General features: G+C 42.0%; 1 protein-coding gene across 10 annotated transcripts in view; it reads right to left on the bottom strand.

The window, feature by feature from the left end:
• Positions 1–26,004, bottom strand: part of TSNARE1 (t-SNARE domain containing 1) — a 491,281-nt gene that overhangs the window by 306,031 nt on the left and 159,246 nt on the right. For all 10 annotated transcript variants that reach the window (XM_042786051.1, XM_042786060.1, XM_042786057.1 and 7 more), the window contains 2 exons: positions 15,794–15,871; positions 9,216–9,285 (listed from right to left, as the gene is read on the bottom strand). In XM_042786051.1, coding sequence (XP_042641985.1) covers positions 9,216–9,285; positions 15,794–15,871 — 148 coding nt within the window. The remainder of the gene's footprint in view (positions 1–9,215; positions 9,286–15,793; positions 15,872–26,004) is intronic.

The following is a 26,004-nucleotide window of genomic DNA, read 5'->3' as shown; positions in this document are numbered from 1 at the left end:
AGGGTTACTGTTTCCTGCAGCTTAAGAGAAAGAAAAGGAGAAATACAGTTGAAACAAAACACTTATTCAGTGTTTAACCTTTTGAATGCTTTAACAAGTTTGCTTTCTTTGTCTGCACCTTTCATAATGCGGTTGTTGCCATGGGACCAAGTGGCACAGTGCTTGTGGGACTCAAACATTCAAACTTTATTGAACTGTTGTTTACTGTGACAAAGTGCAGGGGGTCACATGTACAGTCTTAACCTTCTGGACTTATTTACTGTATTAATATTAATAAAATAACTTTTAAAGGAGGATGAAAATTCCTCTTCAGCTAGTTTAACCCCTGAGGATGTGTACTGGGGAACTATGATTTTTTTCCCCCCTCATGATCTTAAACCTAGAAAGAAAAAAAGGAAATTTTGTGACATTGCAATCTAGCAGTGACATTACTTGTTCCTTATTCTGCAAGACTGAATGCATGAAGATCACAGGATGCGAACAGGCAAGCTCTCCATGTACAAATTGCATCTGTGTTTTGTGAACAGAGAGAGAATATAAAGAGAAAGCAATATAAAATAGCTTGGTAAACACTTATAATCCCATTGAGGTTTAACTTTCTTCAAAATAAAACATGCATGTTTGTTGAATACTTGACCTTCAGCTGCGTTATTCAAGAGGAGGTCATGGAGTCATGGCTGATCACAAGCATTTTCTGGAATAAATCTGCTGAATCACATGCTAAATTCCAAAAGCTGTGACATTACTAACAACCAGTCAACCCTGTATTAAAATTATCATTTCTTTAAAGCAGCTTTGGCTTCTCTTTTCTTTTCTTTGTAGTTTTCATCTGGCATTATTCACTTCTTTTCCTCCAAGAGGTTTTCCCAAAGAACATCCTGATGTGGCTTATTTAGTTCCACTTCAAACAAGGTAGGGAAAGGAGTTTAAACCCAATCCCCAATGCGATATCCTTCTGAACTCCCATTTCTACTCTGTGGAGGTGTTACTTGCCAAAAACTATCTCCTTACACAGTTAAAACATACAATATCCACACAAATTGCCCAAAGATTTGACTAATCCCTGGCGGTGCCTCCTGCAATGGGAAGGTGGATGGGTGTTTCTGCACAGAGGGTTTATTACAGTCCTGATGGAGCATGGTGTGAGAGGAATCATCCATTACAGCACTGCAGTGAAAAAAAATGCAGTGAGATTAGCAAGGCAGAGTGACTTCTTCAGCAAGCAACATCTCAGCAGATCCCCATACTCTTCCCTGAGATTGGACTCTACTTTTTTTCTTTCTTTTTTTTTTTTTTTTTTCCCTCTCAAACCCAGCAAACATACCAAAGGATGCTAATTGCTTCCACAGACAGCCTGCAGAAACGCAACTGAATGGATCGGCCAAAGCCACAGATCACAACAAATGTCATTCTCCTTGACAAGACCGCTGCTCCTGGCTCTATGGCCAACATAAGACTCAGGGAATAAACGAGACCTTACACAAATCCAATAGAAGTATTCCAATAAACATTAGCATCTTTGGATTAGTGTGTCAGACCCCTGAAGGATTCCACAGCAAAATGGATGCTCAGCACTGAAAACCATGCTCTCCACGCCTGCATACATGAATTATTAAACAAACTTCATCCCACAGGTCCCTTCAGTCAATCAATATGAACTGCATCGCTGAGTGTGTAACTATGAGCATAAAATCTTCCCATAATCACACAGATATCCTGTCCTCCCTCCAGGAATTTTTTGTTGGTCTAAAAAAGTTTACAGAACTTGTACTTGCAAATCCAGAGGCAAGTCACTCCAATCAGGATCTCAAGTCATCAGATAAACTTCCTGCCCATGGATATTTCAACCCAAATAAAAAATTATTTGCTCTCTACAGACCAGGATAGCAGAATGTGAACTCATCTTTCGCTATCTCTATCTGTGGGAGGAAAAAGGCAAAATACTTGAAGTTGGTTTGGTTTTTGAGGTGAGGGAGGATGAATTTTGCTCTGTTGACTCAAAATGCCAATCTTTAAACTAGTTAAATACCACATTTAATTTCTAACACATGAGACTGGCAAAAAAAGTAAACTCAAAATTAAAATGTTAGTATTTTAGATAATAAGAGGGGAGAGGTGCAGACTTTTCAGTGATTAAACTCAGAAAGGTTTCTGAAAAATTAGAAAAAGTATTGCTATTATCATGGTGGTCCAGAGATGAAAAGGGAGAGAGCGGTTTATTCTATTTATTTATCTATTTATTTATTCCTCCTGCTTTCACCCATAAAACAAAAAAATAAAATAACATCAGTGTGAGTTCAGCATTTCCCAGATAAACATCTTAGAATACATTTATGAAAAGACCAAGCATGACAGTATTTTTACACATAGCAATATCCAGCTACACTTCTAGTAGTGTAAAATTTTTTTGCTACAAATAGAGTGCTTGCTGGAAAATGCAGTTGGCTTCCAAAACGGGAGTGTACCCTTTTCATCTGAGGCACCAAATCAAAAGGGGTGCATGGGGTGGGGAGAAGGCTCGCTTTTACAGTATTTAGTCACTGGCAGAAGACAACAGTCATCTCTCTTTTTTCCCACATCTGTCCTCTGAATGGCATAAAGACCATGGGACATTACTGCGGACCCTGTTTTCTTGAAATTAATGTGTAAGGACCTGTGCTCACACTGTGGTAACCAACTTCTGTTCTTCACCTCCCCTGAAGATGTTACAGCCATGCTGTTTAACCAGCTGGACCCAAAGCTGATGGGCAAATCTGCAAACTGGAGGTGGTCTCCCATGGTCTTGTTTCTTTGGCTCACCATGACACCAACGAGAGATCAGAAACTGTGAGCTGAGACATGAAAGTATGAAAAGATAAGAAACAGTGTAAGAGACCTTCAAGAGGAGATAGTTGGTTATCCCCCTGATTCCATCTTTCCTTGTCCCCATGCTTGCATCTCCTGGAGCATCCATCACTTCCCACAAATAATTAATCATTGCTCCATCACTTCATGGCTTAAAATTCACAGCCTACTTCTGAAAGCTATCTTGATGTGGGAAGACACTATTGCTTTGGCAAAGGTTTCTGGCCATCTCATACCTCTGGCAAGGATAATATGGGACAAAAACACTGAAAATAAAGATTTCTCCAACAGAGTGATTTGTAGTGACCCTTAGAAACTGTTCAGGCATGTGAAGGGATACTCCAAGGTCCTCTCTAGTCAGGGAAGGTGGTCAAAAGCAGATGAATTTATCACTGGAGAGTTCTGAAGTTCATCACCAGCTTCTGTGATTTATCACAGAGATGTCATATATCTGGAGCTCCGGGATTCTTAAGGGTGAGATCTGTCATGTAAATACAGTTTTTAATGTGGCAAGTGTATTATACAGTTAAATGCAAATGTTGCAATCTGGCAACCCATTTTTACTGCCAAACCAAGAAGGTTTTTCATGACAGAAATTGATGCCAGAAGCGATAAATGCAGGATAGATAAAGTTAATCCGACTGCTTTGAGTTGAATGGGGAAGGTATTACTTTGAAGGGTTTAACATATTAACAGAATCAAAACGACATTTCAAAATATTTATGGAAATTTTTTTTTTTAAGCTTATACAAGCAATATAACAAAACCACGTAAAATATTATTAAATCCTACCCTTAATTAAACACACTGACACTTAAAAGCTTCTGTCTGATTTACTTAAAAAATCTTCTTTTGGTAAATTACAACTTTAAAATATCTTTCTGCTCTAAATGAATCTGCATTCCAGAGGAATTAAAGTCTTTTTAACAGAAGCTTTTAAGGAAAAAAAAAAAAAAAAAAAATATATATATATATATATATTTTAAGCTATACCTCCCACTTTTCAAACATAAGAGTAAGATAGGAAATGAAAAAGGAAACAATATGCAGAAATGATAAACTGAACTGAGAAAAAAGCCTTCCTTGTTTTATGTCAATTCAGAAAAGCTGAGGGAACTTGCAAGGGCAAACAGGTGACCTTTGAGGTTAACATTTAGCCAAAAGGCAGGTACAAGCACTAATCCAAAAGCTGCACTTTTGGCCTCTTCCAGGATCACTGCCTCTGTCTCACCCCAAAGCAGCTCAGATCTCAAACTGAACTTTCCACTTAGGAAATACTTTGAAACTCCTTTGCAGTCCTGCACCTTAATGAGTTCTGCAGCATAGCCCTAAGAAAACCATTAAAGAATTATACATCAAAAAGCATGCTCTTCATCAGTGTTCTGTAGACAGTGAGAGCTTCGTGGGTGTATATTCACTAGTATTGCTTAGATGGGACACTCAGGCTGTGGCCATAGGAATTCTCTGCCATGTACCATCTTAACCAGGATTGCCATATCAATTCAATCAGAAAAGCAGGTTATTTTCACACTAGGTAGAGCTGAGTCTTCTCTCAGTTGCAGAGAAAACTCTACGTATTTCAATAATATGCACTTAAAAAAAAAAAAAAAAAAAAAAAAAAAAAAGAAAAGGCAATGGGAGAAAGGAGGAGGAAGCTAAAATTTGGGCTTTTCCTCAAATCAGGAGAAATCAACACATTTTGCAGTGTGGGCACACTAAAAAATCTTATCAGTGCTAAAAGCCCCAAAAATATCTTTCTTATAACTCCTTCCTAAACAGGCAAATTCTTCTGCTATTGACTGGTAAAAGATCAAAAAATTCCACAGAGTGAAGATTCATGGGATACACCCCAGGAATACTTAAAAAAGGGTAGTAAGCTATGACTGTAACTCACTGCAGTATTGTTCTTGACCTTGCACATGCAATGAATTACAGTTAAACGTTCAATAAGGAGATATCATAGAATCACAGAATAATAAAATGGTTTGGGTTGAAAGAATCTTTAAAGATCATCTAGTTCCAACTGCCATGGGCAGGGACACCTTCCACTAGACCAGGTTGCTCCCAGTCCCGTCCAACCTGGCCTTGAACCCTTCCAGGGAGGGGGCACCCACAGCTTCTCTGGGCACCCTGTTTCAGTGTCTCACTACCCTCACAATAAAGAATTTCTATCTTATTTCTAATTAAATAAAACCTCTTTCAGTTTAAAGCCATTACTCCTCATCCTATCACTACATGCCCTTGTGAAAAGTCCCTCTCCTACTTTCCTGTAGCCCCCTTTAAATACTGGAAGTCGGCTAGAAGGTCTCCCCAGAGCCTTCTCTTCTCCAGCCTGAATGCTGGGGGCTCCAGATCTGGACACAGCACTGCAGAGGGGGTCACACAACAGTGGATTAGAGGCGGAGAATCACCAACCTCAACCTGTTGGCCACACTTCCCTTGATGCAGCCCAGGGTACAGTTGGCTTTCTGGGCTGTGAGAGAATGTTGCCAGGTCATGCTGAGCTTCTCATCAACCAACACCCCCAAGTCCTTCTCCTCAGGGTTGCTCTCAATCCACTCATTGCCCAGTCTTGGGATTGTGCTTGTGATTGCACCAACCCACGGGCAGGACCTTGCACTTGGCCTTGTTGAACTTCATGAGGTTTGCATGGACCCATCTCTCCAGCCTGTCCAGGTCCCTCTGGATGGCATCCCTGCCCTCCAGCATGTCACCCACCACACAGCCCGGTGTCATTGGCAAACTTGCTGAAGGTGGACTCAGTCCCACTGTCACCGTGGTGAGCAATGAAGGAATCCTGGTTTGGAGAGCATGGATCACTGGTATGGTCAACCAGCCTCCACAGAAATGACATCAAGGACCCTTCATGACACTGAAAGCTCAGCCTTACGGCTTCAAAGTAGCCATCAAATGTTACTTGCAACCTGCATGACCACCTTTCTTGATGTTTCAGTAATACTGGGAAAGACTGAAAAAAAAGTAAGAATGTTGTTTAAAAAAAAAAAAAAAAATGCTAGCTTTACATTTGTTTTATTAAATTTTGTTCTCAGAAAAAAAAAAAAAAAAAATCTGAAGATACACAGGGAAGCTTTGTCCTCACAGTTAACATTTAAAAGGGGATGCCTCTGAGCCCAAGCTTTTGTGTTCAGCTGGACAAAGGCATCATTCACCCCGATGTGTTGGGTGAGTGATGAACAAATGTGGTCAAGACTGACACAGGGGAGAGTTATAATACTTCTCTGAGAGCTCTGCCCAGGTTACAGGGATGCTTTCATTTCCAGCCTTTTTTTTTTTGAGGGTGTTGGAAGACTAACCAGAAATACCCACTCACAAGAATAAAGACTGGTTTGCACAGTCTCTTAGAGACAGTGCTCTATCTGGGCATTTAGTTTTATTTGCCAAAATTAAAAGCTAGTTATCTTCTGTGCCTAATGTTGGAGAACCCCCTCATCCCACTAACTCTGGCTAAGGAGGCAGATAAATGCCTTGGGAGCTTGGATTATTAAACCTAAGGTCAGGAAAAAAAAAAAAAATCAGTCTATTTTCCCTGCAACATATCTGTACTTAACAAGCTGTTTGCAGCCAAGCATCACTGGAGAAAGCTGTCAGCGTTTCCTACTGGCCCTAGTTCCTCACCCCATCTCCATGCACCTTTTTTCCTTTTTGTCTCATTCCCTTCCCAATTAATCCAGGGTCAGCTCGATTCAGCTGACTCCATCTAGAGCCTATTATGGGCATTTATGTTTCACTTGCCAGGACTTCCAGCTCCAAGCACATAGCACACAAGTATTTGTGCTGGCTCTGGGAAAAGCTTTGACTAAGATTATTCACTGTTGGGTCTCATATATACCCTACTCAAACATCAGTAGTCAAATCTGTCTTGCTAACTAGAGCTGACACTCCATTTGAGATGAACTCTCCCAAATTCACTTGCCACAGATACAGACCTTATTCTGAACAACTCAGCTAGCAAAGGGAGAGAAATAATTTCAGAAAAGGGAATAGACCAAATAGTAAGAATCCTACCTTCACCTGATGTCCTTGTAAGTCCTGTGCATAAGAGGCAGAAAGTCTGCATGAATTTGAAAAGGAGTGCGGCAACTGTTTTCTTCTCTTTTAGCAGGACCCTGCAGCTAGGTAAGCAAATACTTTTGCAATATATGGACTATGGTAACTAAATGTCCCATGGCAGGACTACTACTCACCACGAATCCCTATTCCCACGTACTCTGCCTCCCCTCACCTGCTTAACAGTCTCATTTTAGGTAGAGCGATAGTCACTTATTTAGCAGAAAAGTAGAAAGTGTGGCAATTTTACTATTTAGATACCCACAAACACTATTGTTTTCCTAATAGCCAAGGCTATAAACCTACCAAATGTTCACTCGTTCCCCAACCGTCTTCCAAGTTAGAGGATGTTCAAGGAGAAACATGCATCAACCTTTGAAGGAAAGGGGTCAAGTGGCAAAGGAGGAAGATTAAGCCGTGATTTGCAGCCGGGGAAGCAGAAAACGCTGCCCCAAAGGTCTCACCTGAAGAGCTGACCCTCTGCTTGTTCCTGAACATTGAGATATATGCAGCACTGCCAGCTCTCGTGATTCATGGCATACTGCTTTTTGCTGGTACAGCTCTCATGAGGGACAGGCAGAGATGCTTTAGAGCATTCAAGGCTGCCTGCATGCATCTGGTGATGAAATAGGGGGCCATACGAAGGACACATCAGTGTTAGGAGAGGAAGAAAGAATATGAGATTTGAGGGGAAGAGAGTTGTTTGGTTCTCCTTGGATTGGCACCCTGGAACTGTTGGGTCCAGAGACACAATGAGCCAAATGGGAGAAAACAGGAGAGAGCTTCTGCTAGAGTGTGGGGAGAGGGGATGAACCAGGAGGATGGAAGGAAACAACTGTAGGAATTCTGGGACTGGTGACAGGGGCAGGGAAGCACGGTTCAAATGAAAATAAACTGCATTTAGCTAACTGGACAATTAATGATAATTCTGAGATCAAAAATAATTATTGCAATTAGTGCATTATGAATCTATTTATGTAACTGCTCAGGAAAGGAGAAAATAATCTAGCCATGATTTTGAAGTGTTCTGAAGAGTCAAGGAATTGATTCTTAAATAAATAATAAAAAAAAAGAGAATAGTTTAGGAGTGCAAGCACAATAGCTGTTCTGCATGAGAGAAAGGCTTTCCTGGGTTAAGGATCTCCAGCAGTTACTAAGGTAGTTTATGCTACAAATAATTTTGTATATGTAAACATCTTTCCTGATTACATCGATCTCCACAGACTGACTTTTTACTCTTACATCCTCTCCAATCTCCCAAATTTAGTTCCAAATCTTCTGACTATTATTACTATTACTATTTTTAATCCTCAAGTTTGCAAAACAGACTATATGTGAATTTGGGCAGATCTGATGCACTAATGAAGGCAATGGATTGGAGAGAGCCTGCAAACCAGTCTGAGAGTTTATATGGCATTGAGAAGGTCAGTCAAGTCCATCAGGCAAATTACAGCGTATAAAGCCAATATAAAGAAATAGAAAACAAATTCTCTCCTTTGTTCACAGTCAAATCTCAGCAGGAACTGCAGTCATATACACAAAATCAGAGCCACATCCTAAGTACTTCATTTTTGCATGCAAGCTGCATTAAGGGAAGCAGCTTTAATAAATTGTGCTACATTTGGAAGAGCCATTTTAATTCTCTAATTAGCATGTGTACAATGAAAACTAACTGTGCGTGTTTGTGTATACACATATCTAGAAGAGAGAGTTTAATGAACTGTATCTATTGCAAGTAAAACTGAAGTTTCATTTTCTCAGTGTTGTGCCATGTGATGTTGTGATGCAGGATTCAACACCACAACACACTTTTCCACCTCTAAATATCTTCTTGTTCCTTCTCTGTTTTTTAACTTCTGGGTTCATGGTCTTTGACAAGGTGTTGGGGGGGGGCAGGGTGAGGAGGGAGGGAGAGGACAGAAAAGAAAAAGCTACACAAGCATCCTACCCTGACTTCACATTAAAAATAAATTTTAAAACCCCAACATGTCAAAAAACAATGAACAACAAAAAATAACAACACATGCACAAACACAGAAAACCTGCTTTCACTATGGGCTACCATTTTCTGTTACCTACCTACCATTCTCTGCTACCTGAAACCATCACAAGCAAAGCTTTATACAATCAATACACGTCCCACCATCATTGCTCACCATCAGAAAGGAAAAAAATGAAGTAAGCCTGACAAAGAAGTGTCCAGCTATAAAAAAAGGATAAAAGAAAGGGTGAGGACAGATGAGGAAGAAAAACTGAAAAGGCTGGAACAAAGAGAGATCTGCAGCAATTCAAAACAAACTCACAGTCCATCCTGCAGCTCCTGAGTATCATTTGAGGTCCCCAGAGATCGAAGGCTTCTTTCCAGAGAGGTCACTATCAACAGCAGAGAAAGAAAAGATAAAGAAGCAGTTTCAGAGAAAAAAAAAAAAAAAAAAAACCTGGATTTTCATTCATTTGTTTGTCTTTTATTTTATTTTTTAAACACTGTGGTGAAGTAGTGTTTGGAAAAGTAACTCATGCAACAGAGGACAACATCTAGCAATAGTCATTACCTCACAATAGATAAATTGGGTCCTGTGGATGCATAAATGACGAATCCATGTTTCATGTGCCATGACAGGATGGGGTGTGGACTCCTTGTAACAGCAAGAAAAACTCCATCTCATGGATCCTGCACAGATCTCTGACTCTTCCAGCCCAAAACTGTTCACCAATCTGACATCTTCTCTCTCATTGTTCAAGACTTTAACCCTCAAATTTTTTTCTGTGTTTTGGCTCAGATAAAATGGAGTGTTTTGCTGTGATCATTTCCTGTGTTTGAGCTAGCGAGCTTCTTGGAGTTTTCCATCAGGAGAGGGGAATACCCTAGGAGCAACTGGTAGCTGAAAACATGGTATGTTTTGCAATACAGAGTGACTTCACATATAAGAAATATATATGTGTGTGTGTGTAAAAAAGTAGCAGAAATATAGGAGTACTGTTGCCTTTTTACACCCTTGAATGTTCACTGTCTCTAATTCATTCTCAAATTAACAGCAGGTCACTACTTTTGGACTTAGCGTATCAAATATGAAAAGCACTTCAAGATCTTCCACAGTGAAAGATGCTAAATAAATTACATTCTTGATATTTACATGTGGGATTTTCTCAGGATGCTTCCAATTTTAAAAACTCATAACCCATTATCAGTCACGTTTCAATATTTAAGGAAGGAAAAAAAGAACAGATTAGAAACATGGCTCAATTATCTCCATAGTAATTTAAGAAATCCTCGGTTTTAATGACTCTGCAGACGTGGCCTTGACCTGTAACTTTGAACAAGACACTGGATTATTTTTCCACTGACAGACAAAATCCCCTCCTCTCTTTTGGGCTTCTCTGGGTTGACACCAGACGTCACTAAACAGCATCAAAAGTAACTAATGTGCCTGAAAAATGTGGGTATTCAAAACAAGCTTGAATGGCACCACATATTTGCACCCCACTTGTTAGATATCAGTAACAGATTTTAGTGTAGAGTTTTGTGATTTAGTAAGATAAAGCCTCAAGGAATTGTCTATAACTGAGCTAATAATTATTATCCTTTGCTGGATGCATAATGTTTTAAAGAATAAATCGAAAGTTTCCACTAATAACCATTTGTGTCTCCAGGAGAGCAGCATTGATCCTGCAGAGATCTCACAGATATTATAACTCTCTCTCTTCCCCCCTCCTCAATCCTAACAAATCAATCTCCCACACAATCTACATACTGTCTGTTTCAAAGACAAGATTTTGCATCATCTAAAAATAGTTCTGGGCCCATCAGCCCTTCAGAACAAAGCAGAGTATAGTCCTTGAAGAACGGACAACAAGTCAAGGTAGCGAAAGCATTTGTATGGACATTGAATTTCTAAGAAAATGTTAATGTCATGTGTGTAGCTCCGGAAAGGAAAACAGCAGTTACAGCATCCAGACACCTTTCTAACACGAGCTGCAAAATCATGACGATTCAAAGTGAAAGCTACTCTGTCAGCATCTTCTTACAAATGAAGACGAGGTTGATGGAAGACACATCTGATATGAAGGCAGTTCAATGCACAGATCATTGCTACTGCCTGCTTTGGACTGCAGTAGGAAGCAGCTTTCTCATTGCACAAAACTGTTCAAGACATCACACACATGCCATTTTACACTGAGTCAAATCCAAGAGCTTTAACATTTGTTAAATATTTTGGAAAATGCACATACCAGCAAAAGAATCTGAGATGGGAATGCAAAAGAAGAGCAAAGTTCTTGTCAGCCAGGTGAGAAAATGACTCAGATTTAAGTCCCTATCCTAATATTTTATCTAATATTATAATTCCAGGCTAATATTTACACACTTACATAGAGGTAAGTTATCTCAAAAGCATTAGAAATGTGCTCTGGAACAGCCAAAGGTTGGCATTTGATATGGCACTTACCTGGGAAACAGCAAGACTGAGACTCCAACTTGAGTCTCCTGGATCTCAGGGAAACTGAGCTGTTTTGATGTAAATCTTACTTGCTTTGACTAAGAATCGCTCTATCAAAATCTCTGTAGTGCCTGTGTTGGATGTGGAAAATCCCTCTCAATTTACCAGTTCTGACCATGCGAGCAGTAGCTCTACCAAAGGAGCAACACGTCAAGCTGTGCTGGAGAGATGCTGTGAAGCCAGTGTTGAAAGAGATATCTTACTTTAAAAGCCTTGTACACTTAATTTTGAAAAAGGCATACACTAGTTCTCCAGGATGAGGCACATTCAGAAGAGATCACTGCTGTTAGAGCTGCACCAATTTACATAAACTGAGAGTTTGGCATCAGTTGTCTATGCCTTTGCAATCCTTAAAATCAATGGGGGATAAGAAACCATCCTGAGATGGCAATGGAGACTTTATCACACCTGGGGGATGCTGAAAAATCCTTTGCTCAGCCTCTCAGATCAAGGTAATGGGACTGCGCATGGCACCAACCTGCCACGGGGAGTCATTAATGAGCAAGTAACAGGAATTAGAGAGGGAAGAGACCTATTAGGGCACTCAGGTTCTCCATCTGGCCAGAACAGGACTGATTCCTCCAGTCTATCCTCCACTGATCAGCCCTCTAAACAAGATGTACCAAACCAACCCCTTTTAATGGCTGTTATTTTACTTATTTATAAGGCATTTGCTGAGAGGCGGCTAAAAGCTGTACTCTGAAAGATATGCAAAATCTTAATAAAAATAAGTAGGAAAAAAAATAAGCAAGACAAATTCAGACAATATTTGAGCTTTTTGTGTTATTTATTCCCTGAAAAGAAAAATCAACTGGGGAAAAAAAAAAAAAAAAAAAAAACCAAAAAAAAAAACCACAACCAAAAACCAACATATAAAACTTGCATAAAACAAAGCACTCTGAAACAAGCTTCCCTATGCTCAAGTGGGAGAGATCCCAAAGAATCAGAGAAAGAAAGCAGATGCAAAGAATAGGAAAAAGCACCCTCTACTTCTTGATGCTTCTGTAAGAGACAGGATAAAATAAAATTGTAGGCTCATGACCTGGCAGGAGAGTGATCCAGTAGCACATAAATAGAACCAACTGTCCTGGTTAGGATTTTTATCCAACACATAAGGAAGATTTCCATTTTCATAGAGGAAAATGGGAGCAGGAGGCATTTACACGTGAGATCAGCCAAGACCAGCTAAAAGCTGTAAAGCCCCTCCTTGGTCAGGAGGCAAGTCCTGAACTACCCAAGAAAAATTTCAATCACCCCAAAGGCTCAGACTTCTGTGAAAAGTATAAGGAGAGCAAAGACGGACGAAGCACAAAGTGTTTATTACTTCTTTAGTGTAACTCAATAAAAACCAACGGTGCTTTAAAATCCCAGTACAAAGTTGACTTCTTGTTTCATTAAAAATAGTCACTCCCCAAAGACGGGGAAAATATAGCCACAACCTGGCATTTTGGCAATCTAAACAAGACCAGTATAGCATGGGGAGCTCATGACATCTTTAGCATCCCAAAAGGGAGAAGAACATTTTGGGTGCATGGTTTGGTCTCCAAACACAACAGGGAACCTGGAAAACCCCACAGAGTCTAGGGTAAGGCAGGAAAAGAAGATGTGATTGAATTTATGCAACCTTACAGAGTGTTCAACACACCACGACCAGAGTAAGGGGAGTACAGAGCATCATCTGATGAGCATCTGCAATGCAGCCGCTTGTTTGTTGCTCAGCCGCTTGCATGGTGGTACACAAACAACAGCACTGACTTTTGCTACATGTTCTGAGATGGAGCTTGCTGGGTTTCCTGAAGAGACCATATGGTACAGCTGTACAGGGCAGAAAGGATCATGGGCATCCTTTCCCACTTTATAACCCTGTGAAGTTCTTTACCTTATGTGGATTAGCTCCCCAAAACATTGGCAGTACACTCAGCATCCCTCTCCTGAAAAGCTGTACCCAGTTCTGGGGAAAAGGCTATGAAGAAGCCACACACAAACTGAATGAAACTGACTTTAGCAGACAAAAAAAAATAATATGGGTGGTGAACAGAGCAACAACAGTAGAGTAACTTATTGGCATTCCTTCAACCTAAAAGCACTTTAAAAAACATTATAAATTCATAGATTCATAGATTTTAAAGGCCAGAGAGAGCAATTCTGATTATCTAATCTGATTTCCTATGACAAAATTTGTCCCATCCATCCTACATCAAGACCGTAGACTCTAGCTGGACTAAAGTATATCTTATAAAAAGACATTTGAATCTTGATTTAAAGGTTCGAAGCAATGCCAAATCCATCACATCCCCTCAATAAGCAGTTCTAATGGCTAGTTATCCTCATACAGAAAGATTGAATTTGTCTAGCTTTGACTCCTATCTCCTGATCTCGTTATGTGCAAAAATGTTAGATTAATGAGCCCTGTGCTATCTATTTGATGTCTTTCTTCCCAGAGAGGTACTTATAAACCATGAGCAAGTCCTCTTAGATGTCTCAAACAGAAGTTTGGATAGCATGAATTTTAAAGTCTGATTTGCAGACTTCAAACAGTTGTCATAGCTCTTCTCTATAACCTGTCCAAATTTGGAAAATAGTTTTAAGTACAGGCACTGTCATTGTCTGCTTCACAGAGCACTCAATACAGGCAACTCAACAGAAGGCACATCCCCACGCACTCTATATCATCTCAAGAGGAGAAACAAAGACCACCAGAAATTGCTCAAAACCTAATTGAATGGATTAATGCAATTCTAACAAAGAATACAAATAGAAATTGGATTGTGGCATTTCAAAAAAGATGCACCACTCATCTTAAGGTTTTCTCAGGATAAACTCCACTTCAGCAGGAGTTGTGATTACCGCACAAAGATGTACCGAGTCAGCCCTAACCTGGCTAGTTTGGGTATTAATAGCACAGACAGACTTGCGAGGAGTTTGCAAAACTTCACACTGAGCCTTTGGTTTGGTAGCATAAGTGCTACTATCATTCATCACTACCATTGTCAAGGTAAAGCTGCCACTGCTGGAGCAACCAAGATTGATGCAAATACAGGCATTTCTCTGTATTATAATATGGTCATACACCCATCTGTAAGCCAAGTACCAGTGATCACAGCTGGGAGGTTCAACCTGTCACAAGGGCCACAAGCCCAGGTCACAGTGTAGGAGTTTTCTCAAGGAAAAGATCAGGAAAATGGGCCCAGGGGTCGAGGTGGACACCAAGTTGAACATGAGCCAGTAACGTGCCCTTGCTGCAAAGAAGGTGAATGGTATCCTGGGCTGCATTAGCCAAAGCACTGCCAGCAGATCGAAGAAGGTGATTTTCCCCATCTACTTAGCACTAGTGAGGCCAAACCTGGAGTGCTGTGTCCAGTTCTGGGGTCTTCAGTACAAGAGAGACACGGACGTACAAGAGAGAGTCCAGCAAAGGGACACAAAGATGATGAAGGGTCTGGAGCATCTCTCCTCTGAGGAGAGACTGAGAGAGCTGGGACCATTCAGCCTGGAGAAGAGAAGACTGAGGGGGGATCTTATTAATGTCTATAAATATCTGAAGGGTGTAAGCGAAGAGGATGGAGCCAGGCTCTTTTCAGTGGTGCCCAGTGCCAGGACCAGAGGCAATAGGCACAAACACCTAGGTCAGTCCTCTCTGTCACCCAATCCCCACAGACAGAGAACAGACCAGACAGATAAGCTGTCCAGGTGATTCAGAAGCAATTTCAAGGTCCACCATAAAATCAGCACCTGACAATTTTAGATCCCTGCCTGACACTGGTGTATTTTAGAAGTGGGATACCATGACATTAACTACCATTCAGCAGTGTTAATTTATATCTATCTGCAATATACATCCCTCCAGCCCAATACAACAAAACTGATGAGCCAGAGCATGACTCCAAAGGAGGGAAGCACTCTGCATCTCTAGGGTCCAAGGAGACATGAGCAGGAATAGCATCCCCACTCCATCTACAGAGGGAAGAATAACAGAAGAGTTTTGGTGTTGGTGTTTTTATAATGAAGATAGATGTTTTGCAATCTCATATGACAGGCTCTGAACGCAGTAGTGCTGCAACACATTAGAAAGAGTCTGGCTTGTTCCACCTTTCTGCGCTCTAACTCCCTATTGTAACAGATGACACAATTAAAAATAGAAAAGGATGTGGTCTCAGCAAGGATTGGAATATATTTGTGCCTGTTTAATGGAACATATGGTGGAATATTTTTACATCTTATAAAGAACTGTGTATTGGACATGTGCTGGCACTTGTGAGATGCAGCAGCAGGAAAATGGCATTAATATTTGCTCCCTAACAGGAACTGTCATGCACGGTGTACACGCACACGAGTCATCAGCAGGACAGCACCCAATTGACTAGGAAACCTTTCATTATACGCACCATTGGAGTTAATTCGGAAGACATTGGCTGAAGTCTCCTGAAAAAGTTCCTGTAGTTCACTGGGATCAATCTGGGTGGCTGTGAAGACAAAAAGGGAGAAGATATATTAATACTGGAGACCACTGATCACTTTGAAAGGGGCTCACCTCCCAGCTGATCCTCTGAAGGGGGATGCAGATTCCCCCTTGCTGCAGAAATTTAGCCCAAGTACATGGTTGGATGTAGCCTTACACAGTGTCTGATCATGCAACTTGCACTGGACAAATAACTCCACCAGCACCTTCAGGACAGTAAAGATGCTGTAACCCAGTGGATATCGTCCACATAAATTGAGATAGCATTTGTAGGAATTACTAGCAATTAAGATATAAGTGATTTCTGCTCATTTATCAAGTGAGAGTATCAGATCCATGGAGGAACATGAAACTGCAAGCACAACAGCATGGTTAACCATCACTTTCCAGAGCCGGAGGGCATGTGAACAGGTCCTGCCTTCAGAAAAGGGGAGGAAGCAGGGAGCAGAGTGCAACTGCTCTGTGGGCTCAAAGCTTTCGGGGCAGGAGGGAGATGGGAGCCCAGATGGGTCCTCTGCACTTTCATCTTCCAGCCCCAAGAGAGGCTCCCCTTCTTCCTATTTCTTCTGAGAGCCCAACTGGAAGGGTCAATGAGTCAGTGGCAGGAATTGCTATTGCTGCTGCCCAGACGACTTCTCTCAGCTTCATTCCCAAGGTCCAACTTTGACCAAGATACCTAAATCTGCTCTACAAGGAGAACACTTGTAGAGGGTTTAAATGTTTAGGGGTTTGAACTTTGGTGCATTTGGGGATTTTTTTGTTAGCTTCATTTCCCAACTTTAAACCCCCTGAAACCATCCTGAGCTCCTCCACAGCTTCATCACCCCCAGAAAAGAAGCGATGTGAGGTTTGACTGGGCTACATTACAGAGAAAGGATACATCACTTAAATAATCTTTAAACAGGCATTTGGTTTTCAACTAGTAATATTCACCAGCGAAACACTCATTTATACCCATGTCTTTGGCACAAGCTTTATGGTAGAAGCTTTACAGCAGATTTTCTCATGGTTTAGCCCTATTCTGCCTCCCACTTGGATCGGCTTTTGCAGGTTTCCCAGAAGTTGCTCTACCTAAAACTTTGGTCAAGTTCAAAAGCACTGCAGGGATTCACACACTACAGCATATTCAAGCAGCCACTGCTATTACCAAGCCGCTCCCCTGAGCCAAAGCATTACGGAAACTCGAACAGGAGCTACGATTCTTATTTTCAAGTCACCAGACTATAACTAAGACATATTCTGCATCCCTTAAGCAGATTTCCCTAAGCTGTTAAAACACCATGCACCCAACCCACATTTGAAAGAGCAGAAAGTCAGCAATGGAGCGAGGTGAAAATCATGAATATGGAACAAAACCAGAAGCCCGCTTGATATACTGATCAGGTTAGCCCTGAAGCTGCATTGGCCAGTGCTTGAGGACAAGCTCCACATCCAAACAGCACAATCAGGGGATCTTCTGCTGCTTCTCACACATCTCACCCGCAGCAGCACTTGCATGAGAGGACTCAGCCCTGTACCAGCCGTAAATAAAGTCCTGGATCAGTCTGTCAAGTTGACACAAATCCGGGTCATTAAATGGTGTTTAATCCAAATGCACAGGGGCTCATTGCTAGAGATTTTCCCACTCCTCTCCTCCTGCGGTTCCTCCTAAATCAGTTGTCCCAGACACTTCTTTCCTTTGCTTTATATATGAGGCTATATAACATAAGAAATTATCTTGGGCTTACCCATCCCCAAGGAATTTCACTTGTTACTAACAAGATCCAACTTTCATTAAATCACTGACAAAAGAGCAGCATGGGATAAGATTTTTAGACCTTTACAGACTGCGCTGACCCAGAGGTTTTTCTTGGATTTTCAGCATGCTGACACACTCCAGGTTAGCAATATGGAAGGGTGGGTGGCCAGGACATGACTTCAGCTTAGCTGAACTTCTAATTGCATGTGCTGAGAGGACTAGTCCACACTTTTTGTGAGAAACTGAACTTGCCTCAACAGATTTTTAGCCTAGTCCAGTAATCCTGAGTCCATATGCACTTACATACTTCAGTGAATCAAGCCTCAGATGAACCATGACGCAATCAAACCACGGTTGGAAATTCCTTCGAGTCCTCAATTATAAGCACCCAGCTAGGAACTGTATTGCATTAACCCCCAAAATAATATAGACTGCAGACTTCAATGTGTTCCCACATGGGGGCACTCCTACAGATTCATAGCATCCAGCAGGTACCTCAGGGGAGTCATTTAAAATGCCAAAACCACCCCAAAAGCAAAGATGAAATCCACCAAATGTTGCAAAAGGTAGGAGAAGCACTGATTTCATTGCATGGGCTGTGCACATCTACTTTTTGGCGTCCCCACTACACCATGGGAAAGAAACACCAAGCAACACTGCGTGTCCACAGTTGGACCATAAAGTTAAAAACTACCCACAAATTCAGGTATTAATTTGGGAGAGTGGGATTTATCCAGCCTACCCTGGGTGTCCATGGGAAGACCAATTATCTCATCCTGTACTGCATTTCCCAACTGGAAGAGCCAAAACACAACAGACCAATGTGTGAGGATCATATTCTGAAGACATGGAAATACTTAACTTTTTAAGCCTAAGCATTTTTATTTTAGCCAAATGCAAGAGGACTGTGAGATGATGAACTCCCCCCTGAAGCCCCCTGAAGGCTTGAAATTTTAATCCATAAATATCAAACAGAGAGCACCACGACAACCCTACACCTCAAACAAGTGCAAATTAAATGAAAAAACAAAGGCAGATGCAACCTTTGGCTAGAATTTTGAAACAAATACTTTGAATATGCAATATTTGGAAAACAGTTTATCTGAGAAAACTGCACTGAATCTGGCTTGCAATTTCCTGCCCCTGGACTTTTACTTCATCTTACAGCATGCTGCCAGTTCTGGGTTTACTTTGTTTTTGTTTTAGAAAAAAAAAAAAAAAAGAAAATAGTAACAAGGAGGTTTTTTTAACTGCTCCAATTTCAAGCTTCCACACATCAAGTAGAGATGTTGTAACTATTCATGGAAGATTCAGCAGTTCAAGCAGATAGCAGAGCAATTTAAAAAACAGCAGCAGAAAGCAAAGCAAAAATATATCTGTACCGCTAAACTAAGTGAAGACATACCAAAACTGCGAAAGAAAGTGAATGCAAAGTACATTTGTGTCTAATAAAAAATTAAATGTCTTCAACTACATAAAGTGAGTGCTAAAATATTATGGTTCCCCAAGAAGTAATACGAGGTTGCTGATATCCAGTAAACGTTTTGCATGTCCCAACACTAATAGAATTCAGGGCCACAACTGGGAAAAGATGACTTTTACTTACACTGTGTGTCCTGAAAGCTTTGAAGGGTTTGCAGTGAATATGTTACAGAATACTATGTGCAAATTATTTCTCCTCTGCTTCCTTAACTGGACATTTCCAAAAACATTTTTACAGTTTCCATTTCTTTTCCCCATTAGATTTCCAGCAGAATCCCCTTGGCAAGAGACAGGACAACCCAACTTCCTCTGCTATCACCTGAACCTTCTCCCCACCTAGCAAATAGTGATGACCTGTTGTATTCATTGTAATTGCTAAAACAGCAGCAGGTAACATGGCATTTCTGATATTTTCCTACTTAATTCTTTGTTCTTTTGCCTGGAAAGCTACACAGATATTCAAGTACGTGCAACAAATGGACAGGACAAGCTTTTAAGTACATGCTCTACCAAAGCAAAGTGTGTTCACACATGCTCTGGCCAACTGCAGTGGGAGACCTCAGCTGCAAATGTGATCATAAGGAACTGTGCAGCTTGAGTGTGGTGGGTTAACCATGGCTGGATGCCAGGTGCCCACCGAGACACTCTATCACTCCCCTCCTCAGCTGGACAGGAGGAGAAAATACAACAAAAAGGCTCGTGGGTCAAGAGAAGGACAGGGAGATCACTCACCTATTACCATCACGGGCAAAACAGACTCAACTTGGGGAAATTAATTTAATTTATGACAATCAAAAGTTAGAGTAGGGTAACGAGAAATAAAAGCAAATCCTAAACCACCTACCCCCTACCCCTTCCTTCTTCCTGGGCTCAACTTCTCTACCTCCTCTCTGTGAGTGGCACAAGGGGAACAGGGAACTGGGGTTGCGGTCAGCTCATCACATGTTGTCTCTGCTGCTTCTTCCTCTTCAGACTCTTCCCTTGTTCCAGCGTGGGGGTCCCTCCCACGGGAGATAGTCCTCCATGAGCTTCTCCAACGTGAGTCCTTCCTATGGACCACAGCTCTTCACAAACTGCTCCAGCGTGGGTGACCCCCCCCGTGGGGGGTCACAAGTCCTGCCAGCAAACCTGCTCCAGCGTGGGCTCCTCTCTCCACAGGTCCTGCCAGGAGCCTGTTCCAGCATCAGCTTCCCACAGGATCACAGCCTCCATCAGGCATCCACCTGCTCTGGTGTGCGGTCCTCCCCGGGCTGCAGGTGGACATCTCCTCCACCATGGTCCTCCATGGGCTGCAGGGCACAGCCTGCCTCACCATGGGCTTCAGCATGAGCTGCAGGGGAATCTCTGCTCTTGTTCCTGGAGCACCTTTTCCCCCTCCTCCTTCACTCACCTTCGTGTCTGCAGAGTTGTTGCTGTCTCATATCCTCACTTCTCTCCCTTGGTTGCATGAAGGCAGCTTCTGGCATCTTCTCACAGAGACTACTCCTGCAGAGCCCCCTGCTACCAAAATCTTGCTGCATAAACCACATATAAAAAGATAGAGCTACTGCCTTGTAATCCACCTTGTTGCAGTCCCGGAAATGCATGTATTGGGGTTTTGGGGGGTTTTGTTGTTTCTGGTTTTGTTTTGTTGTTGTTGATGTTCTTTTTTTTATTTATTGCACCAAAAATCCCTCTCCTTCACAAGAAAAATAGTGGCAACCATCAACACTGAAAATGGTTTCCCATCATGATATAACTGCATGTGTGCAGTATGAGATATTCCTTGCCCAATGATGCTGACAGTGCACGGAGAAGGGACAGAGAGGGAGGAGGAGGGCACATCATCACAGCCAGGCTTTGCTGCCTTCTCCCTGCTCTTAACCCTTCCCATCTTGTCATCCCATCAGATTTCCTCAAAATAAAACTTGAAGGGAATATGTCCACTAGTAAATAAAATAGAGTGAGGGAACAAACCATGTTTTATTGTTAGCTGGCTGCTCAGCTCTGTATTGCCAAGATAAACTCAGGAGATGTTCCGAGGATAGTTTATCCCTGAAATCACTTTCTCTGTACAAAAATCAGTAATATCACACCAAGTTTAAATCCAGAGATGCAACACCATCACACACCTACCATCTATGCGAAGGTGGTATCTTGACCTCTGTGGTAGCCCTAGGACTTTGGCCCAGTGACAAAAAAGAGGAAACTGAATCATAGAACCATTTGGATTGTAAAAGACCTTTAAGATTGTCGGTCCACCACTAACCCACATCCCTAAGCACCACATCTACATGTCTTTTAAATACCTCCAGGGATGGAGACTCTACCACTTTCCTGGGCAGCTTGTTCTAGTGCTTGACAACCCTTCCAGTGATAAAACTTTTCCTAATATCCAATCTAAACCTGCTCAGGTGCGACTTGAGGCCATTTCCTCTTGTCCTATCACTCGTTACTTGGCAAAAAGAGACCATCACCCACCTCACTACAGCTTCCTTTCAGGTAGTTGCAGAAAGTGGTTGAGAACCTTAAAAAACCACACTAGCCTTACACATGATTTTTGTAACCATTATTCCAGTGGAGACTCAGACTGCATTGCTTTCCACATTTCAGTGCAATTACAATCTAATTCATCATACCTTTGTCTACAGGACACAGTCGGGATGAGGACTGGCCAGCGGAGGGATGCAGTGTCAAGTGCTTGAAGCAAAATATAACCTAGGAGCTTGTGGTCTGCTTCCCCCCATCCTGCTCAGGAGGGAGAAAATGCTGCTGATGAACGGGGGGGCATCCCTGGGGCTCTCGGGCACTGTGACTGTCATCAGCTCAAACCACCACTGACAGCAGCTGTGGCAGGGGAAGCAGAAATCCGAGAGAGCTGGTGAGTGGAAATGTCTTTCGGTTCCTCTTCAAGACAAACCAAATGAAAAGCCTGAACAGATTTATAAGGTCTAGTCTCCAGGGATCTGGATATAATTAATGTCCAAAGGGAATATCTAGAGGTCCAGGACAACATGCATGGCAAAGGTATCTACAGGAATATCCTTTTGCTTAATGTTAATGAAAACTGCCTGTGTTCCCCATGTTAATCTTCCTTGCCTATTAGTTATTTCACACTAATTTGAAGCTCCTAATGGCTTTCCTGCAGCCAGGTGAAGTCAACTGCATCCCTGAACTCAATTTTGTAGCAAACCCAAAATAACTCAAAAATTGCAGAAAAGAAGAGGCAATAATTACAGTAACTCTAATAAAAAGGGAAAAGAGGAAAAACAGGACAAACATTTGATCTTTCTACTTACAATACTTAACATGGTTGTAGTTAAAGCAGCTCAACACCTCAGAATTGTAATGCATTTATCCGCACTACATGACCAAGAGCTAGGTTTGTGCTCTGTAAAAAACAGTCACAGATTTCCTGCCTCTGCAACTTCGCTCATTTGAAAGTTTTCACTGAAGTTAAAACATCATCCTTTGCTGAAAATAAAACTTCCAGCAGAAAATTACCTGGCATGCAAACTCCCCTATTGTACCCTGAAATTCCTGCAAGGAGTGAAGTGCAGGTAGGGAGCAACCTGCTCACTATGATTTCAAACCATCCACTTTAAATCCTCAGTTTACTTCTACCAACAAAGATTAAGCACAAGTGCATTCAGTCATGTGCCTTAACCCCTTCACAACCCAGCTTAACATATAACTCTCACCCATCAAGAAGCTTGTTCCTTTCCAAGGACCAGGGGTCCCATTGCAAGGCTTCATTTCCCCCCTTTTAGACTTTCCACAGCATTGATCTATCTAAGAGAGTAACTCTTTATTGAAGAGTATGATCCACGAGAGCCATGTGCCTCTGGCACTGGGAAATCAAACTCAGGGGAGAGAAAAAGATTGATCTCTGGATGCTGGCCCAAGAGTAAGAGATTTGCTCTGGAGTAAAATGCTAAATTAATGTCTTTAATTTAGGTTTTTCACAACAACTGATGTAAAAACAAAGAGGTGGAAGAATATGAAGGAGGAAAAGGGGGGAAAAGGAAAAAGACAAAGCAGCAGCTTGTCATGGGAAAAAAAAAATGCTACAGAAAACAGACAAGCATGAACTGGTGCATACACAGCCAGCTCCACCCACCCCAGACAAGACTTTCAGCCGCCAGCTTCCCAGGTTGCTCCTCCTGTGGACTCTCTGGTGCCTGATCACAGAATCATAGTTTAGAATCACGGAACGGTTTGGGTTGGAAGGGACCTTAAAGACCATCTAGTTCCAACCCCCCTGCCCCGGGCAGGGCCCCCTTCCCCCAGCCCAGGGGGCTCCCAGCCCCGTCCAACCTGGCCTTGAACCCTTCCAGGGAGGGGGCAGCCACAGCTGCTTTGGGCACCCGGGGCAGCGCCTCCCCCCCCAAACAGGGAAGAATTTCCTTCTAGTATCTAATCTAAATCTCCCTCTTTCAGTTTAAAACCATTAACCCTCATCCTATCCCTACAACCCCTGATCCAGGGTCCCCCCCCACCTTTCCTGTCCCCCCTTTAAGCCCTGGGAGGCCGCTCGAAGGGCTCCCCGGATCCTTCTCTTCTCCAGGCTGAACCCCCCCCAACTCTCTCAGTCTGTTCTCATAAGGAAGGTGCTCCAGTGCCCCGATCATCTTCGGGGCCTCTTCTGGACCCACTAGAGCAGGTCCATGATCCCATGCTTTATACCAGCTCTCAGTCTCTTCCACAGTGAGAACAGTGTTTTGGTCTTCAGCTACTTTTCCATTTCACATAAACCACAGGAACCTCATTTATTCTCATGACCTCTGCTCTTCAGTTAAAACTGGTCAAAAATCTTCAACAAATACCAACATAGAACAGATTGGCCAAGTGTGTGTTTGGACAAATCTCTTTTCCTCAAGGAAAAGATCTTAAAAAAGAAAGGGAAATGGAAGGGAATGAAAGAAGCAGCATCGTGTTTAATGTTGCAAAGTTGCTCCTGGCATGCAAGCTTAGGAGGTTTTTATTTCCTCCTGTTGAAGTTTGACTGAAATAAGTGATAAAGGGAAATGTAAGCAAAAATCATACTCATCGTGCAACGTGCTTTTTATCACCATTGGTAAACAGGATGCTGTTTCACGTGGCAATGCTCTGAAGCTCTTTGCTACAGATTTGTGCAGTGACTTACAAAAGACCTGGGTCTCTTCAGCAGGGCCACAGCACAAAGAGGGGGCACAGAGGGGATTACACATTTAAGTAGTATGAGGAAGCTGGTGTTGGCACCAAACCTCTTCCAAACCCCATTCTCACATAGTGGATCAGTGTGTTCAACAACTCAATTACCTATGGGTTAACTTTGGGTCTCTGTTTGCACTGAGTCTCATAAATTCCTGTTCATTATTTTGAAATTGCCCTCCTGGGTTGGCCAAGTTGTCCTGAATTTACAAATTAAAATTTTCTTAGTTTTAGAAATGAAGCTTTACCCAAAGGCATCTCAGCTGGAAGAACTCGTTTCATCCAACCCATCTGTAAGGGAAATGTATTTAGGTAGTGAAGCACCCGCCTCCTCCTCCTCCTCTCCCCAAGGGAAAACTGAAAAGCCGGGAGGTCTCTCACCACATAGCCTTGCCCTGAAGAAGTACCTTACTCCCATCTCACTTCCCCACCAGATACACCAGAAGAAAAAAATATAGAGAAAATCAGAGAAAAAAAAACACATGTCCTTTAACAGAACATAATTTTTTCTTTGAAAAACCTACTGCAGATATAGTGAGTTGACCAGAGGAGACAGAGATTTTATAATTTCTAAACCAAATTGAGTGCAGGGCCCAAATTCAGTGAGTGTAGAAGCCCAAGGAGGTAAAGCAGTCAAGGGAGAAGAATTTAGGTTGGTAAGGATCCCACCTAGGCATGCATTTTTTTCTTGTGTTCTCTGAAGCAGAGTTTGAATACATTAACCTCTGTAAAGCCTCTGAGATTTGTGCTTTAGTTCACATGTCCCCAGAAAAATAACTGCAATGCATGGTATCCCCAGGAAAAGTGTTCCTGGTTGAGAGTGCTAGTAACCTGTAACTGGAACTCAGCATGTCTCTTTCTTGGAAGATTCTAGGAAAAAAAAATTAAAAGCTATAAATATATATACAATGCATATCTCTGAAAGGAATAAATGCAGAGCCTACACCAAGGAAAGCCTAAGAAACCAAGGGCAGAGGCTATTCAAATGGCTCCCATGTAGGTGAGGTCTAGGGCAGCAGGACCAAAACTCTGCAACTTGGCAAGTGTCTATGCTCCGGTGGCACAGGAGACATTGCAAGGGACATCCCAGGCACAGAGAAGTATCCCTTACAGAAATCAAGAGAAGTTAAAGGGTGAGCATTAACTTGCAGTGAAAGTCAACTCAGGAATTAAAGAAGATACAGAATTAAGACACTATCTCCCCACTACCTAGACGAGGAAAGGGGCTGCATGCAATCTGTGTGCTCCTATTTTAAATCAGCCAAGAGAGAAGTTTTTTTCCTAAGGCACTTGGATGAAGCATGACACTCTGGGGTGCTTTGCCATATTCCCATCCTCCTTGCCCCTGCCACGAAGGAAACCATTCCCTGCAACTCCAAGCAAAACACCAAGTCCTCAGTCAGCAAACTGCAAATCTGCGTACCCTCAAGAAGCAGTTCACAGAGAAAATTAAACATTAGTTATCTTTTTTACAGTGTAATCAAGATTCAATCAGATTTGCTTTGCATTATTTCTAGTTAAGATGTTTTTATTCTCTTTTGTTTCATTCTTTAGCATATATGATAATAAGCAACTGCTGAAGAAGAAAGCAGTGAGACATTCCAGGGTGCACAGGAGGTTCTCAGCCCTGCACCTCGCCCTGTGTGTCCAGGAGAGCAGACAGTGCCAACAATATCAGCTCACGTACAGGGAGCCTGGCCAAGGAGATTTGCAGTTGTGCCAACAACGCCTCATTCAGCTTTGCT

The sequence above is a fragment of the Tyto alba genome, unplaced genomic scaffold (genome assembly GCF_018691265.1).
Source record: "Tyto alba isolate M040663 unplaced genomic scaffold, T.alba_DEE_v4.0 Super-Scaffold_9, whole genome shotgun sequence".
Classification (NCBI taxonomy): domain Eukaryota; kingdom Metazoa; phylum Chordata; class Aves; order Strigiformes; family Tytonidae; genus Tyto; species Tyto alba.
This window is presented reverse-complemented; position numbering and strand designations above follow the sequence as displayed.